The sequence below is a fragment of the Choloepus didactylus genome, chromosome 2 (assembly GCF_015220235.1).
Source record: "Choloepus didactylus isolate mChoDid1 chromosome 2, mChoDid1.pri, whole genome shotgun sequence".
NCBI classification, from domain to species: Eukaryota; Metazoa; Chordata; class Mammalia; order Pilosa; family Megalonychidae; genus Choloepus; species Choloepus didactylus.
The window spans coordinates 36,164,328-36,181,239 of NC_051308.1; the positions used below are offsets into that span (position 1 = coordinate 36,164,328).

General features: G+C 48.5%; 1 protein-coding gene across 2 annotated transcripts in view; it reads right to left on the bottom strand.

Annotated features, from left to right (window-relative positions):
* CAPN2 (calpain 2) overlaps nucleotides 1-16,912 on the bottom strand; it is a 70,336-nt gene that overhangs the window by 14,887 nt on the left and 38,537 nt on the right. For both annotated transcript variants that reach the window (XR_005214819.1, XM_037823137.1), the window contains exons 3-10: nucleotides 9,487-9,605; nucleotides 8,707-8,840; nucleotides 7,415-7,583; nucleotides 6,143-6,226; nucleotides 4,641-4,726; nucleotides 3,744-3,818; nucleotides 2,833-2,993; nucleotides 820-989 (exon numbers count right to left, since the gene is read on the bottom strand). Coding sequence is in view for 1 of the 2 variants with exons in the window: in XM_037823137.1 (XP_037679065.1) it covers nucleotides 820-989; nucleotides 2,833-2,993; nucleotides 3,744-3,818; nucleotides 4,641-4,726; nucleotides 6,143-6,226; nucleotides 7,415-7,583; nucleotides 8,707-8,840; nucleotides 9,487-9,605 (998 nt within the window). In the remaining variant the exon portion in view is untranslated. The remainder of the gene's footprint in view (nucleotides 1-819; nucleotides 990-2,832; nucleotides 2,994-3,743; nucleotides 3,819-4,640; nucleotides 4,727-6,142; nucleotides 6,227-7,414; nucleotides 7,584-8,706; nucleotides 8,841-9,486; nucleotides 9,606-16,912) is intronic.

Consider the following 16,912-nt stretch of genomic DNA (forward strand, 5'->3'; position numbering starts at 1 on the left):
AACACATTTGGCTTTCAGGAGCTGGGAAGAGTTGGCTCCCACACAGCACAGGATTCCACCCATGAAACCAAAGTGCACCCCCACTTCAGCTGCATTAAAGCTTCCTTGCTTCCCTCTTCTCCCACTGCCAACACAATGCCGTGAGAAGCTCTTCTGGTGTTGCAGAAAGGAGTGGGGAGGTTAAGGGGCCCCGCATGCCAGGTCAGTTCTCTCTGCCCAGCCCCAGCCCGAAGAGGGAGGTGGCAAAAGGTGGCTTCCTTCTGGCCACAGTGCATGGGGATTTTCTTTTAACTTGGAACAGAATGAAAAACGGACGTGTGGGCAGTGTGTGTGGGTGGGGAGCAGGACCCAGCCAGCAGCTCCCCCTAGTGGTAGGGGTGTAAGGACCAAAGGGTCCCCTGTCCCGAGCTCTCCACCTGCCAAGCCAATGACTCTGCTGGACTCTTGACCATCTACACCCATTGGCTCAGCTCCTGCTTTCACAAAATCTCCAGTGGGGTCAGTACACTCTGTTCTCAGCATAAGTCTCCTCTGTTCTTTGGAGATTAGTGGGCCAACCATAATGCCAGGGCTGGAGAATGTGAGAAGGACTGTGGATGCCATTTAAAGAGTGCTGAGTTCCAGGAAGCCAAGGGCTTAGAACTTCTGGGGACACAGACCAGCTGCAGGGTCCCCTTTGTGGTTCTCTGAGGCTCCCTGTCGCTCCCTTAGCTCTTCCTAGGCTAAGCTCCCTGTCGGGGCCCCATCCCCAGTTCTGCCACGGGGCTGAGAAGAGCAAAGGGGGAAGGAGGGAAGGCCCCGCCCCCGTCCCGCCCACACCTCGTAGATGCCAAAGCCAATGGTGTGCATGTCCTCGCCCATCTTCCTCTGCCGCCGCCGGTGCTTCTGGATGAGGCCCACCAGGAAGGTGCAGCCGCTCTCCCCATCTTCCTGGTCCTCGTCCTCCTCCTCCAGCTTGATCAGGTACTGCGGGTTCATCCAGAAAGTATCTGCAGCGAGAGAGGGCCGGGGTCAGTCAGCCGGGGCAGCCCTGAGTGGGCAGAGGCGGTCACCACCACCGTGTGTGAGTGTGTGTGTGTGTGGGGGGGGGGGCGCGCTGAGGAAGCCCCCGGGAGAGCGATGAACATGAGGGCGGACGGCAGCAGCAGAGTCCAGGCGGGTCTGGCCGGCATCCCTGTGGGTGAGCGAGGGGCCAGGGTGGGCAGTGGAGAGAGGATGCCCTGCCCTTGTCCGCGTCTCATGGGGCCTAAATTAGATCTTCCTCTCGGAGTTCCCTCTCTGCTGCCTTCAGGCTGGCTCCTCTCGGAGACTGTGTCCGTCTGCGGGTTGGAGCACCCGGCGCAGGCTTCCTTCGGCTCGGCTTGCGGCTCCCCCTAGTGGCACTTTCCCCTCATCGCGCTCTAACGGGAAAGGCGGGGATTGGCCGGGCTGACCTGGCTGAGGCGATTCAGGGCTGTCGTCTCCCCTTGAGGGAGTCCCACAGTGAACCCAGAGGCCAGAACATCCTCTGCACAATTTCAGCCTTTCGCTCTGTGTGTCTTGTCCTCGCAGCCCGATCCCTTCACCCACCCTCCTGGTGTATCTTCCCTCCCCACTTCCAAAACCTGTTCACAGGGAGGATCCCGTATGCATGCGTGGTTAAGGGTAACCACGCCGATTCCTTGGCTTGCCTAAGGGGAGGAACTCTGACTGTGGAATTAATGGCATCGTCTAGTGCAGGGTTGGCGAGCTATAGCCTCCATGGGCTGCTGCCTGTTTTTGTAAATAAAATTTCATTGAACATGCCTGTTTGATTAAATAGGATTGCCTTTGGGCTACGGCAGGGGGGTTGAGTAACTCCAGTAGAACGACTGAAATCTTCACTATCTGGCCCTTTACAGAGAGTTTGATCTAGCCGGTAGGGGAGGTGTTTTGTAGGAGGCAGGGGTCCTTCTCAGCACCCCTGAAGCCACCACTTGGTGGCTGCAAACTTGAGGTGAGAGAGGAAGAGTTCCAGGTCTAGAGGCCCCAGCAGGCCCCAGTGAGACTGCCTGCTCTGTGGCCCTGGTGAGCCCGTGGAGCCTCAGCCCCTCATCTGTAACAGGGACTCCAGATAGGACCCTGACCTGCCCACCGCGTACATAGAATCAGACTGCCTGGTTCACAGCTGGCGTCCTACACTGTGAGGTTTAACCTCTCCAAGGCCTCCATTCCCTCATCCTAAAGATGGAGGTGGTAATCAGAGGCCTGTCTTGGAAGCTTGTGGTGAGGATCAAAGGGAATAAAATACACAAAGCACCTAGGACGTTCCTAGCACACTCCGTACTTGGCAGCTCTTGTCAGGGTGAGGGGACTCTGAGGGAGGGAGGGAGGGGAGGGAGAACTGAGCCATCAGGGCAGAAGAGCCCAGAGAAATCCCCACCCCCCCTGAGTGGGGGCTCAGCCCTCAGCTGCTGAATGAGTGGGGTGCATGGGAGGGTTGCAGGCAACACCGAGGGCCTGAATATGCAGAGGGGCCTCTGGGTGCAGTGGGTGTGGGTCCCTGCAGGGCTCGGCTGCCTGGGCTTAGGGTGGATCAGGGAGCTCCTGGGCATGAAGTGGGCACAGAAGAAAGTCACAGGTGCCAGGAAAGGACATCAAAGAAATTGAAAGTCGTGGTTTCTACCTGGGTAGGGAGGCAAATGCATGCAGAAGGTAATGGGGCTAAGAAAATAGAGAAGGGTGAAGGAAGGTGGAGAGGGTCCCCATGAGTGAGAGCTGCCTCCTCTGGGCTGCCAGGCTGGGGGGTGGCACATCAGGGTAGGATGAAGGGTGCCTTGGCCTCTCCGGACCCAGCGTGGCAACAGGCCTTACTTGGGTAGTTCCTGCAGCCTCCTGCGGTTGACCCCCGCCTCCAGTTCCCGTCCTTCTTGGTGAGTTTCCACTTCTTGTAGGAATCACTGGTGAGAGTGTCGGGGGTCAGGTTGCAGATCTCCAGGCGGGAATAGTGCCTCAGGAAGTCGCTGAAAGACATCCTGGCAAAAGCAGACACACGGGCGCCCCAGGGTTACAGGAGGACACATTGGTAAGCCTTGACCTTCCACCTAAGGCCAAACTAGGAGCAGCCGGGAGACAGCCCCTTGGGACTGAAGGGGCCCAAGTACCAGTCCTGGCTCTGCCACTTCTAGCTGGGTGACTTTGAGCAAGTTACTTAAACCTCTCTGAAGCTCAGAATTCTCATCTATAAAAGTGGGAGCAAGAGTATCAAGTGAGATAGTATATGGGGACTCATTTGGTAAACAGTAAGTTCTCAACACATGTAGACGGTCCCCAGAGTGGGACAGACACACAGACAAGTGGGTGCGTTGCTGCTTGCTAAGGGACCGGTTTCTTACGGGACTGGGAGGAATCTCCAGGAACTGGTTGGGAGAAAGGCCCCATGTTTCCCCTTGTTTTCTCTTGGCATCTGAGCATTAATCTAAGAATTTCTCCCTCTTTGTTTGTAAAGCTGCTCAGTTTTAAACCCTTTGTTGAAATGGACAAATTGAAGTAAATTGGACTTGAGAACTTTTTTGTTCAATATCATGTAGTGAATCACTGAAAGGAGTTTAAAACAGCAACAACAATAAAACTAGGATTTCACGCCCCTTCTCTGTAGTAGTGATAATCTTATTTCCAGTTGACACTTTTTTTCCAGTTGGAAACTTTTTTTTTTCTCTAGCAATTTTCTAGTAAAAAAATACCAGGACAAATGCATTTTCCCCCAAAGCCTCTTCTAATCTTACCAGAATTCTCCATCTTCACGCCGATTGGTCAGCCTTTCTCTGTCCTCTGGGTCTATAGTATTCCAGTTTGGGCAGCTGGAAAACAAAATCATGGGAGAGGTATGAGAAACCAGCATGGGGTGATGACATTCCCCCAAGGCTCCCCAAAGTCACGGAACAGGGACACTTACTCTCAACTCTGAGGGCTTGGACTTCAGTGAGGGCTAAAAGCCTGGGGGAGGAGGGCAAGTGGATGATTGATTCTGGAGGATGTTGGCAAGGAAGAGCCCAGAAAAGGGCCACAACCCACCAGAGACAGATGAAGTAGCATCAACTGCCCAAACCGAGAAGGGGCTGCCATCTCTTTTAGGGGAAAATGAAAATCTGATGAGGAGTGTTTGGCCCCTGCAGCTGACCTGGAAGGCTGGCCAGGTGTCTCTCTGCTGAGGCAGAGGATGGCTGGAATTGGGTCAGGGAAATGGTGGGATTGCTGCAGGTGCTCTCCCTGGAGGGGGAACAAATGAGGAGCAGGAGGAAGGCCATAAGAGGGGCTCAAACAAGGTTGTACCCCAAATAGTTGAAGTTATGGAGGACTACGGGTAAGCTCCAGAAATCAACAGAGGAACTTCCCTTTGGTCTTTGGCAGAAAACTCATATCCTTGAAATAGAACAAGTGCTTGGTGGGGGGAGAAGGCATTTTTTTTTTTCCTGGAGGCTCAATAGAAGGGTGAATTTGAGCTACAGATGGGAGTTAACCATGAGATGTAACAGGAGCAAGCATCACAGGAGCTCTGGGCCTTGCCAAAGGCACCCAGCCTGCTGGAAGTAGAGCCCTGGTTAAAAGACCCATAGAAGTGCCCCCTGATGCTTTCTCACCGCACCCCCTCCCAGGACCCCCAACCTGGGGCACCTACTCACTTGTCACTCCATTTCCCAGTCCACTCCACTTCTCCCCAGGGATTTCGGATGCGGATCAGTTTCTGCAAGCTTCCTCTACTTTCAACCTGGAGAGTTTTAAAAGAGGAGAGAGAGACGTTGAGTTCAAGCCAGGCCTGGATTTACTCGGGCCCAAAGCCTCCTTCCGCACGAGCCATGGAAGGTTTGGTGTGTAAGGGGTGAGGATTGGTGTGGGGGTGCGTTGTGGCACCCACAAAAGCCAGAATGAGGTTTGACTTCCAAACCTCAGCTTTGGAAAGTGGAATCTGGGTCTTGGAGGGTCACACTCACTAACCTCTCTGGTGAGCCTGATGCATAAATATGCTTGTTCTAGACTGTGCTTTGGCACTCTACCTCTCTGAACCTCAGTTTAATGACTATATCAGCATGCACTTTTGCTTAGGAACTCAGGGAAGTTTTGCCACTTGTCAAAAGAAAACTGGTGATAACAAGCAAGTGCAGTGCATTAATCTTGACTGAATCCTGGACTGGGGGGAGGGTCTCTAATGGACATTTGGGAGCATTTGGGAATATTTAAATATGGGCTATATATTAGATGATGTTTTTGAATGAATGTTCATTTCCTTGGGTATGGTAATGGTATTGTGAATATGTAGGAGAATGTCCTATTCTTAGGAGATCAATGCTCTAGTATTTAGGAGAAAGTGTCATGATATCTGCAACTTTCATATGGCTCAGAAAAAAGTACACACCTAGACAAAAATCTGGTGGGACAAAATGTTAACAATTGTTGACTCTAGAGGAAAAGTGTATGGATTTTATTATTCTATTTGTTCAGCTTTTCTGTAGACTTGAAATTTTTCAAAACAAAAAGTTGGTGGCAGGGGAGGAGGGGAAATTAAAAAAACAAAACAAAACACTGGACATGTCAGAAGACGGGGGTCTAGTCTGGGTTTGTAATTAATGGTGAACTTGAGCTGTTTAATAATATTTATAGTAATAACAATAGTAGTAGTAACAAGGTCAGCAAGGATAGCTACCTACTTACCAATGTGATTTAATCACCCCAGCAATTTTAAAGATAAGGAAACTAAGGGACAGAGTTTGAATAACTTGCCAGAGCCCCACAGATGGTAAGAGGCAGAGGCAGATTTGTACAAAGGCCGCTTGGATTTAGAGATAACTGCTTTTGTGAGATCAGATGTGAAAGCCCTTTAAAGAATATAAAACAGAACTATTTTTCTATTATTTTTATTAGTTGCCTGGTCAGAATAGCAGGCAAGTTGTAATTATAAACTGCTGTAAAACACAAGTCCCCGGGAGCCCAAGCCGCGGCCACCAGAGGGCAGCGCAGCGCGCGCGCGGCAGCCAGGGCCCCGGAAGGGAAAGCCCGATTCGCGCTCCAACTTCAGGAATGCGAGGTCTGTTTTGAGAGGGACTGTGGTAACTCAAGAGCCCCACCCTGGGCAATCGCGGGCAAGAAAGTACATTCCGACCCCTGGGAATCCCGGCTGGGCCCTTACCTCCTCGGCTCCGGTGACGGAGTACGCGTGTCCCTTCACCAGCTTCTGGAACGTGACGGCCTCGGAGTCCGCAGCGCTGGTGATCTGCAAACAGGGCGAGAGTCGGCCCGGGCCGGCCGCCTTCTCCCTTCTTCTTCCCTCCCACCCTCCTCCGGTCCTACAAATGCCCCAAGGGCCGACCGCGACCCGGGACACACAGTGGGGGTGTGGGGACCCCGGTCTGGGGAAGGAAGCCGCAGAGCTGGACTTTGCTGCACTGGGAGGACCTCCGCCCTGCTTTTCCATGCTGAAATGCTGTTAACAACCAGAAAAAAGGCTAACCGGTGCAAGGCCTTCGGAGAGCGAGGACCGTCTGACAATGAACCCTCGCATTAACCTGCGAAGCACGCTTTACAAATTTCGGCAGACAGAGGAGGGCGGAGAGGCAGCACACCGTGGAAGGGGCCAGGTGGGTGTTTCGCGGGCGGAGCAGCGCTGGGTGGCTCAGAACAGACGCCTAAAAAGCCATGGGTGGCTCACGAGCCCCCCAGGTGCACTAGCCCAGCAGCATGGTCTGTACCAGGGCAGTTCTTTGGTCTATGGTCTGCACTTAGAATTTGCTTCTACTGTATTAGAAACTCCTCAAATCCACTCCTTTCTCCCATCTATTCTGATAAAGGTTGTTTTTGGCTTGGTAATGGGAAGAAGGCTCAGAATAGAAAGGGTCTTTTGTTTTGGCATGGTCTACAGAAAAAGTTTGAGAACAGGGCTTCGAATTTGTGTCTGTGAGGACCAGTTCCTGGAAGCAGGCAGGGCTGGGGGGCTGGGGGGCTGGGTGCAGCCTTTGCCGTGAGGCTCCTTGGGGACAGGACGTCTTGCCATCTCCCTTCCCCTGGTGAGGTTTGCCAGCAAGGCTATTATGAGGAAGTGGTTCCTTTCTGTGCCATTAACCCTGGAACATGCAGAAGGCTGTTGGGCTCCGGGCACAGGCTCTGTAGATGGGGGAGGATTTGTCCCAGGAAGTCCTTCTGTAGGGACCAGCAGAGGGCAGGGGACTCTTGAGGGCTGGGGATTCAGAAGAGTTTGGAGAGGAAAGGGCAGGAGACATCATCACCCCTAGCTGGAACCCCTTAGCTGGAACCCCTAGCGACCCCTGTTCCAGGTAGTGCAATGTGGTGGACAAGGGCTGGGGTAATCATAAATACGGGCAGTGGGTTCCCTGGCACTGCTGAAGCCTCCCTTCAGCTAGAGCAGACTGGAGATGGGGTGCCAGGGAGGGAGGCCTGGACTTACATCAATGGAGCAGCCAAGCAGGGAACCTTTCTGCAGAGCCTTCTGGATGATCTTGAACAGGTTGGGAGGGGCCTTCCTCAGCTCATACCATTCAGCGATGCCTCCAGTGAAGTCCTCGAAACCCTCAGTGGTGGCACCCCCAGAGAGCGCTTCGTAACAGCCATTGATCCTGCAAGGGGAGTAGATGCAGCTGACTCTCTTGCCTCTCAAAGTGATGACCCCTTTGCTTGTCTGAGGCTCCAGGGACCCTCTGCTCAAATTCTCCTTGGCTGTCTCCAGCTCAGGGTACCCACAGAGGCAAGTTACCATCTCCAAAGTTATCATTTTCCTGCAACTTTGTGACTTTTTTTGAAAACCTCATAGAATCTAAGAGTTGGAAGGACTTTAGGGATTATCTGTTCCAACCTATCAAGTGTGCGTATTGATTCTTTCTACATCCTGACAGGAGAGCAGAGGTCTGCTAATTGGTTGTCTGGCATTTATAGCTTAAAAAAAAAAGACAGCAATTCAGTAGCCAAAGAATTTGACCTGAGAAATAGGCACTGTGTATGCAGGCTTTTTGCTCCTTGTTCCCAGTGTTGGAGTCCTGAGGCTTCTCTGACTGTCCTGTTTGAGCCTTGTGATTTAGAGGCATCACTCAGGCCCCAGGTTCTCACAGCTGGGTGTGTGAATCCTGACCCCTCCTCCTGGCCGAAGGCTATGACAACAGAAATCCACCTTATGTTCTAAGAGTCAGTCACTTTAATGGAGGGGCCAAGGCAGCAAGGCCAGATCTAGCTACTTCTGGAGAGGGGCTGGCAGGGGACTTGCTGGTGAGAATGGGCAGCTCTGAGTTGAACAAACTTGACTCTGGGCAACCTAGATGGGAAGCAGCTGGGTGGGATATGGGGGAGACATCTCTAATCAGTGACACCATATATTCTGGGCAAAATTTCCGTAATTTTCATCCCTCTACAAAACCTGGGTAGATTCTGCCAATTGGCAAAAACTCTGCTGTCTTTGAAAAAAAAAATGTAATATGACCTGCCGAGGAAGTAGAGAGCTCCTCCTCAAGGCCAGGACAATCAGTAACATAACTTGTTCCTGTGCATTTGGTTAACAATGGCAATGGCATAATGCAGGCCAGGCACCCTGCATGCATTATGCCCTTGAATTTAGAGCCAATATTGGCCAAAGTTGTCCTTCTATAGAACAGGACTTCTATTCAAAGTAGTCCTTGACTATTTTCTGTTGTTTGGGAACCCAGGGTCAAATATGGGGCAGGCTGTCAGGGGAAGGGCACGGTCACTCACTTGGCATAGGCCTTCTCCAGCAGGGCGCTCCAGAACTCACTCCCCTCTGCCGAATGTACAAAGAGCAGCTCTCCATCCTTGGTGGGCAGCCTGTCATCCACTACTACCTCCACCCACTCGCCGTACTGCCAGAACTGCAGGGCAAGGGAAAGGAAAGGGGGTGAAGGGGGGTGGCTAGAAAAGGAGCCAGGGATATGGGGGCCTTGAGCCTCAGCTGCATCTGACTCCCTCCTGCCCCCATCCTCCAGATGAGTTCCGTGAGCCCCGTCCTGGGAGGAGACTCTCCCTCTAACTCTCCTACCGCAAGCGAGTCTTCACCAAGAAACTGAGGACAGAAGACACTTACCATTCCCTCCAAATCCATACCCACTTCTTTAGAATTCTATCCTACACCTTAGGTTTTTAAAAATATTATTTCTCCTTTAACAGGATGAAGGGAAGAAAATGAAGAGTACCTTGGCATTTTGTCTCAAACCTCAAATAATAAATGTTAAAAAAACAAACAAAAAACTTGGGAATTACAACCTGAGCACCCAGTTCTACTTCTCTTTTCAGTGTCCCAAGAGGCAACCACTGCTGTCCGCACAGGGCCCCACACCAAGGGCCAGGAACTTCCTGCTCTCTCTCAGTGTCTTTGGTGGAAGAGTCTCCCACACTTGTGAGCAGCACGGTTCTAGGAACCTGCAAGCACCAGAGACTAATAAACTTGGCCAAACCGGGGGACCTATTCCTGGTGGCCAGGACCTGTTGAAGGGAAGCTTGAGGCAATCACTGAGTTACCTGGAAGCGGAAGATCCCTGCATAATTTTCCTGGAAGCTCTGGTTTAAGGGAACAACTCGACCCAGGACTTCTTCATTCAGGGTGAGGGAGGCAATGGCTGCCAGCAGCCAGCAGTCACCTGTGAACACCGGGGGAAGAATGCTCATCAGACGGGCTTCCGTGTTGGGGAGGATGTTGGAACCGAAACAGAGTGATGTGTCAGTCAGTTCTCACCTTAGGGTTAGGTGGGAGCATTCGGATGATACTTTGAGGAGAATGCTAAGGGAGAAATGTTTTTGTTGTCATGTTGGTGGTTGGGCGGAGTTGGGAGGGTTCATTCTCTGAAAGACTAAGACTCTGTAATGGCTGGACTGTGTTCTCCGAGAATATTTGCAGAGTGAAGGAATCTAATTAGTCAACATTAGCTTCTGAGAAAATAGGGTTTAAAGGTGAGTTTGGAGTCAGAAGAAGAAAGTGTACTGATAGATGGGAAGAGGCCAAATGTTTTAGATCTGTGATGGTTAAGTTCATGTGTCAACTTGGCTAGGTTAGGCTGTCTAGTTGTTTAGTCAAGTAAGCACTGGCTCGACTGCTACTGTGAGAGTATTCCATGGATTTAAATCATTAGTTGATTGCATCTATGGCTGATTATATCTACAGTTAACAAAGGAGACTGCCTTCAGCAATGAGGGCAGTCTCATCCAATTAGTTGAGATGCCATAAAGGGAGAACTGATGATTTCAACACTTAGAATGAAGAATCTCTACTTCAGCCAGCCAGCTTCTCCTGAGGAAGTGATCAAAAACCCTTCATTGGAGTTCACAACTTGTGACCTGCCCCACTGAATTCAAACTTGTCAACCCCCATGGTCTTCTGAACAAATTCCTATAATAAATTTCACAAAATTTATATATATTTATACATATCCTCTTTGTTCTGTTTTTCTGGAGAACGCTGACTAATACCACATATGAGAATGAGGTCCCGGGGAGAAGGGTGCAGGGACAAGAAAGGAGATCCGGCAGTACAATCCCAGGAGGTACCAAGGCAGTGCAAATGGAATATCCATGAGTCAGAGGAAAAGGTGTGGAAGGCTGGACTGCTGCAGGGGTTCCTGTGAGGAGGGGCTGGGACGTGTGAGCAGAGATCCCTTCTAGGGGAGCACTTCAACGGATGGACAAGGATGGGAACAGTCAAGTGGGCAGCTGGCCAGGCAGCCTGGCCCCTCTTGGAGCCCATGTCCTGCTCTGGGAAATGTATAAATGCGTGAGGCATAATGTGAGCATGTGTGCGAAGCAAATAGCAACTCCCAGGATCATTTCATGTGGTTAGAGGCAAGCTGGTGGCAGCGACAGCACAATAGGTTTGCAGGGAGAAGTCAAGTGTACCTCAAAATACAAACACAGGCCTGGACTGCAGGGAGATCTGAAAAGAAGATGAGGAAGTTTACTCCATTCGAAAGGAATGTCCCCTTTTCTACAAACTTCCCATGACAGTAATAGAACATGAAGTTCAGATCAGTTTAATTTTCACTGTTTGATTTATTTTTTGCTAACTGGATATTTTAATAGACAAACATGTTATTGAAGTTCATTGTGTTCTTTGAGTTCTGGTCAACCTCTTAGCATCCTGACACTACTTGGACTGTCCTATTAATGCACAAATTATTGTGTATAGCTCTTGGGAGGCCAGTGTATGCTAATGACAAATCTATGGTAAGTGGAGAGACACCCCTCCTTGCTTAGTCAGTCAGTAACCAAAGGAAGTTAAAGCAAATCCTTTTGTTCTTAAATTGGGGTACCTGTGGGTGATGTGGGGCTATGGATTCCCCTGTGGTTTTCCACTCAGCAGCCATTTATTTGCTTCCTCTTGTAACAAGTCTTAGAGAGGTTAAGAACATTTCCAACAGTTAAATTGCTACATGTGAAGGTTTAAAAAGCATGAAATTAATGTCTGTTAGAGATCTCTGGGACAACCTTTTTGTTAACTAGACCTTTATATATGCCAAACTAGAGACTGTTTTGACATGTTGAAAATAAGGAGTTGGGAGAGAAATTTGGCAGAGGGTACTTTTTTTTTTTTTTTTTTTTAATCATCTTTTTATTGAGATATATTCACATACCACGCAGTCATACAAAACAAATTGTACTTTCGATTGTTTACAGTACCATTACATAGTTGTACATTCATCACCTAAATCAATCCCTGACACCTTCATTAGCACACACACAAAAATAACAAGAATAATAATTAGAGTGAAAAAGAGCAATTGAAGTAAAAAAGAACACTGGGTACCTTTGTCTGTTTGTTTCCTTCCCCTACTTTTCTACACATCCATCCATAAACTAGACAAAGTGGAGTTTGGTCCTTATGGCTTTCCCAATCCCATTGTCACCCCTCATAAGCTACATTTTTATACAACTGTCTTCGAGATTCATGGGTTCTGGGTTGTAGTTTGATAGTTTCAGGTATCCACCACCAGCTACCCCAATTCTTTAGAACCTAAAAAGGGTTGTCTAAAGTGTGCGTAAGAGTGCCCACCAGAGTGATCTCTCGGCTCGTTTTGGAATCTCTCTGCCACTGAAGCTTATTTCATTTCCTTTCACATCCCCCTTTTGGTCAAGAAGATGTTCTCCGTCCCACGATGCCGGGTCTACATTCCTCCCCGGGAGTCATATTCCACGTTGCCAGGGAGATTCACTCCCCTGGGTGTCTGATCCCACGTAGGGGGGAGGGCAGTGATTTCACCTTTCAAGTTGGCTTAGCCAGAGAGAGAGGGCCACATCTGAGCAACAAAGAGGCATTCAGGAGGAGACTCTTAGGCACAAATATAGGGAGGCCTAGCCTCTCCTTTGCAGCAACCGTCTTCCCAAGGGTAAAACTTATGGTAGAGGGCTCAACCCATCAAACCACCAGTCCCCTATGTCTGTGGTCATGTTAGCAACCATGGAGGTGGAGTAGGCGAATACCCCTGCATTCTCCACAGGCTCGCAGAGGGTACTTTTACCTTTGGACAGGGGGACAGGGAGCTGAGAAGAGCCCATGATTGGTGGGAACAGAAATCTACTTAGACATGCTTTTCCCAGCTGATGCCCCATGGTGCCCAGCACGGACCAGGCTATCAATGAAAAAGACGTCCTTCAGGCCTTTTCTGAGCATTCATTGGGTCGGCTGTTCCTGGGGTCATGAGAACCTCCTTTTCAATCTATTTCTATTTCTTTAACATCAGGTCTTCTCATTACCTTTTTTCTTCTTTGGGGCCCTGGAGATGCCTGTGATTCTTATTTTTTCTTGAGTTTATTTGAGATTTTCTAGAAATCTTGCAAAATGTTTTGATTTGGCCTTGTCAACACAGGGAGGCAGCAAAGGCTAGTGGCCACAGCCTAAGTGTGAGAATCTGAGTGAAAGAAGGCCTAAAACTAGTTACTCCAATGCTTCTGTCTATTTCCCATCAAATCCTTGAGCTTCCTCAGAATAGCTGCCTGGGTCTGCCTGATTCCAGGGGTGGCCATGCAAATGTCCGGACTCTATGTGCTTATACCGTGCACGCGTATGGGTACCTCACAGGCACGCGTCTGCGGGACCCGGCAATTGCTTTCATTGTCTCAGAGGTCTCAGTTGCCGATGCTGCTATTCCTGGGTCAAGGACTGTGTGACTGTGTGACCCAGGATTGGCTTCAGGTAGTGGCACTATTTTTTTTGTGGGTCGTGTATCTAGGCAGTGCTGACCGTGCAGCTATCTCAGATTACTGCTCACCACCAGTCCTGGGAGCTATGGCTAATCCCAGAAACCAGTGACAACGCTTCGTGGCTTCCAGCTCTGTTCCTTCATGTCTCAGAAGCATTTATCCTGCTCACCCTGGTGGAAGCCAGGCCCCATTTTCCCTACTCTTTGTAGAGCATTGCTTCTTTTATCCCTTGTTCTTCCAAACTAACCTGTTGCCTCTGAAAAGATTTATAATCCTAGAATGTTTTCTAGATGACCAAACTGTGGTTTTAAGAGACTAAGTTACTTGGTTGAGGTCACACATCTGGGAAGGGGCAGAGCAGGGATCAGAGCCTGGGCCCCTCGACTTCTAGTCATGGGTTCTTTCCACTAGCAAAAATAAAAAACTAATCAGTAGGGGAGTGGCTGCTTAATATGTACAGAATGTTCAACTAGGTTGAACTTAAATGTTAGGAAATGGATAGAGGTGACAGTGGCATGTTATTGTGAGAATAACTAATAGTGCTGAATGGTGTGTGAGTGTGGTGGAAAGGGGAAGTATAGAGTCATGTATGTCACCAGGAGGAAAGTTGGAGGTTACAACAGGAGAATGTATAACAAGTGAATCTTGTGGTGGACAATGTCCATGATTAACTATATAGGTGTTAAAATGTTCTTTCTTGACTAGAGCAGAGGCACAACTCTTTAATTTTTATTTCTTTTCTGGAGTAATGAAAATATTCTAAAATTGGTCATGGGGATGTATGCACAACTATGTGATGATACTGTGAGCCAGTGATTGTACACTTAGATGGTTTGTATGGTGTATGAATGTATCTCAAAAAAATTGCATTAAAAAAACTAATCAATAGAAAACATTTGTATAATACTTTGCAGTTTACAAAGCACATTTTATACATATTATTTGATCCTCATAGAAATCCTATGAGATGACTATTACTATTATCATCACCTTTTTTTGGGATGAAGAAACGGAAGCCCAGGAAGTTTATATAGAAGACAATTGGCAGGTCTTGCATGCAAATCTGAATCCAAATCCTGGATTTTGTTTAAAATCTGTACTTAATGATTTCTTTTGGTTAAGAGTATCTGATTCCTTTAAGGAGAGACCCACTAGAGGTATCTGACTGCAACTCAAATTTAAAACTAAGGGGAACAGGCTGGAAGCTTCCTTAATTCTATAATACCCACTGGCTCATGAAATATTAAAACACATTACCTATTCAAAGCCATGCAATTCACTAATGCCACAGGAGGATCTGATATTGCACGGCCAAGACCACAACACTAAAATCATAGGAAAGGCAAGAGAAAACAAGAATTACATGCATTTACTGTCAATGATTCTAAAAGTTTTTCATCAGTTCTTCAAATTCTGGAGTTGAGGGAGACTTAGGACATTAGACGAATGTCTTGATTTCTAGTAAGGTAGATGCACTTGAAATCCTATTTTATAGTTCTGATTCTTTAATGCTCCCTCACCCCAATCAGCCAAATGTTTTGAATTAAGTCTGGACGCTATCTTACCCAGCTGATTTCTTTTATTTATTCAATATCTGCTCATATAAGCTTTCTCAGTAACAAGATCTGAACAATGATTAAACAGTTTACATTCAAGGAGGCTTACTTTGTGCCAGGCCCTGTGCTAACTGCTCTTCAGGTGCATTCCTGCCTTATCATATTTCCCTGTCACAAAACAATATGAGGTAGAACTAAGATGGTGGCTAGCTGAGACAGGGCGAAAAAAACGCCTCCGTGAAAAACACTAGCTAAAAACCAGAAAGTGACCTAGAATACTGGTTACAGCGATGCGCCAACTGGATGAGGGCTCCTAGCTCCAGAGGGGCTGTATACTTGGTGAAACCGGGAGTCAGCATTCTGAAATGAGTGAGTAAGCTGGCTGGAAGACCCGCAGCCGCGCGGCGGGCTGGGGAAGCCAGGGTTCAGCATATGGAGACCATCTGTCTGTTTTAAGGAAAAAAAAAAAAAGGAGCAGCTCCAGTAGCAATTGTGGGAGTCATGCAGGAAAACACAGCAAGAGGGGGCTGGGCTGGCCTCTTGCTGTCTGGCCAGGAAGACAGCCCGCAGCAGATACCTTTGGGTTCGGGGGAACGGAGGGGAGAGCCGGAAGCAGAAAGAAACCCCGCGGCTAGCAGCTAGCCCCCAGAGGGCTGGATAAACTCCTGCCCGGGGCCATGCCCACAGCCCAAAGCCCCGCCAGTTGTCCCGGAGCTGGGAAGGAGGAACAGTGCGAGGAGGAGAGGACTGAGATGCCCTGCTTGGCCATTTTTGCTTCGGGCTGGGAGTGCGCCGCTGCACGGCCCAGCGGCCCGGGGCTTCCCTTGTGGGACGGTGCACACTGATGACATAGCACAGCCTTCCCTCGGCTGAGCTACTGGAGGAGCGCGGCTGGGAGGGGGGATCCACTCGGAGAACCCAGGGACACTACGCCAAGTCTGGTGGTTTATGGATCAGCGAGAGAAAGAGGCTGGGGTTGAACTGAAATGAAGGCTTAGACTCCTGGGGCGGCCTTGAATCTCCGGGATCCTGGGGGATTTGAACATTAGAACTGCCCTTCCTCCCTGGCTATCCGTACACACGCTCCACATTCAGGGCGGACAGCTCCAGCAACACACCCAAACTGCGTTCTCCAACTGAACCCACAAGAATCGTTTCCCCACACAAAGCAGAAAAAAGGTTGAGAACTGACTCGAGGGATATAGGTGACTCACAGACGCCATCTGCTGGTTAGTTAGAGAAAGTGTACGTCACCAAATTGTGCTCCTGAAAAATTAGATCGATATCCCTTTTTCTTTACAACTTGAAAGAGCCCTATCAAGCAAAGCAAATGCCAAGAGGCCAAAAACAACAGAAAATCTTAATGCATATGATAAAACCAGAAGATATGGAGAATCCAACTCCAAACACACAAACCAAAATATCGGAAGATACAGCATACCTCACAAAGTTAATCAAAGATCTACAATCGAGGAACGAAAACATGGCAAAGGATTTAAAGGACATCAAGAAGACCATGGCCCAGGATATAAGCTACATAAAGAAGACCCTAGAAGAGCATAAAGAAGACATAGCAAGAGTAAATAAAAAAATAGAAGATCTTATGGAAACAAAAGAAACTGTTGGCCAAATTAAAAAGACTCTGGATATTCACAATACAAGACTAGAGGAAGCCGAACAACATCTCAGTGTCCTAGAAGCCCACAGAACAGAAAATGAAACAACAAGAGAAAAATGGAGAAAAAAATAAAAAAAAATCGAAATGGATCTCAGGGATACGATAGATAAAATAAAATGTCCAAACTTAAAACTCATTGGTGTCCCAGAAGGGGAAGAGAAGGGTAAAGGTCTAGAAAGAGTATTCAAAGAAATTGTTGAGGAAAACTTCCCCAACCTTCTACACAATATAGATACACAAAGCATAAATGCCCAGCGAACTCCAAATAGAATAAATCCAAATAAACCCACCCCAAGACATATTCTGATCAGACTCTCAAATACTGAAGAGAAGGAGCAAGTTCTGAAAGCAGCGAGAGAAAAGCAATTCACCACATACAAAGGAAACAACATAAGACTAAGTAGTGACTACTCAGCGGCCACCATGGAGATGAGAAGGCAGTGGCATGACATATTTAAAATTCTGAGAGAGAAAAGTTTCCAACCAAGAATACTTTATCCAGCAAAACTCTCCTTCAAATTTG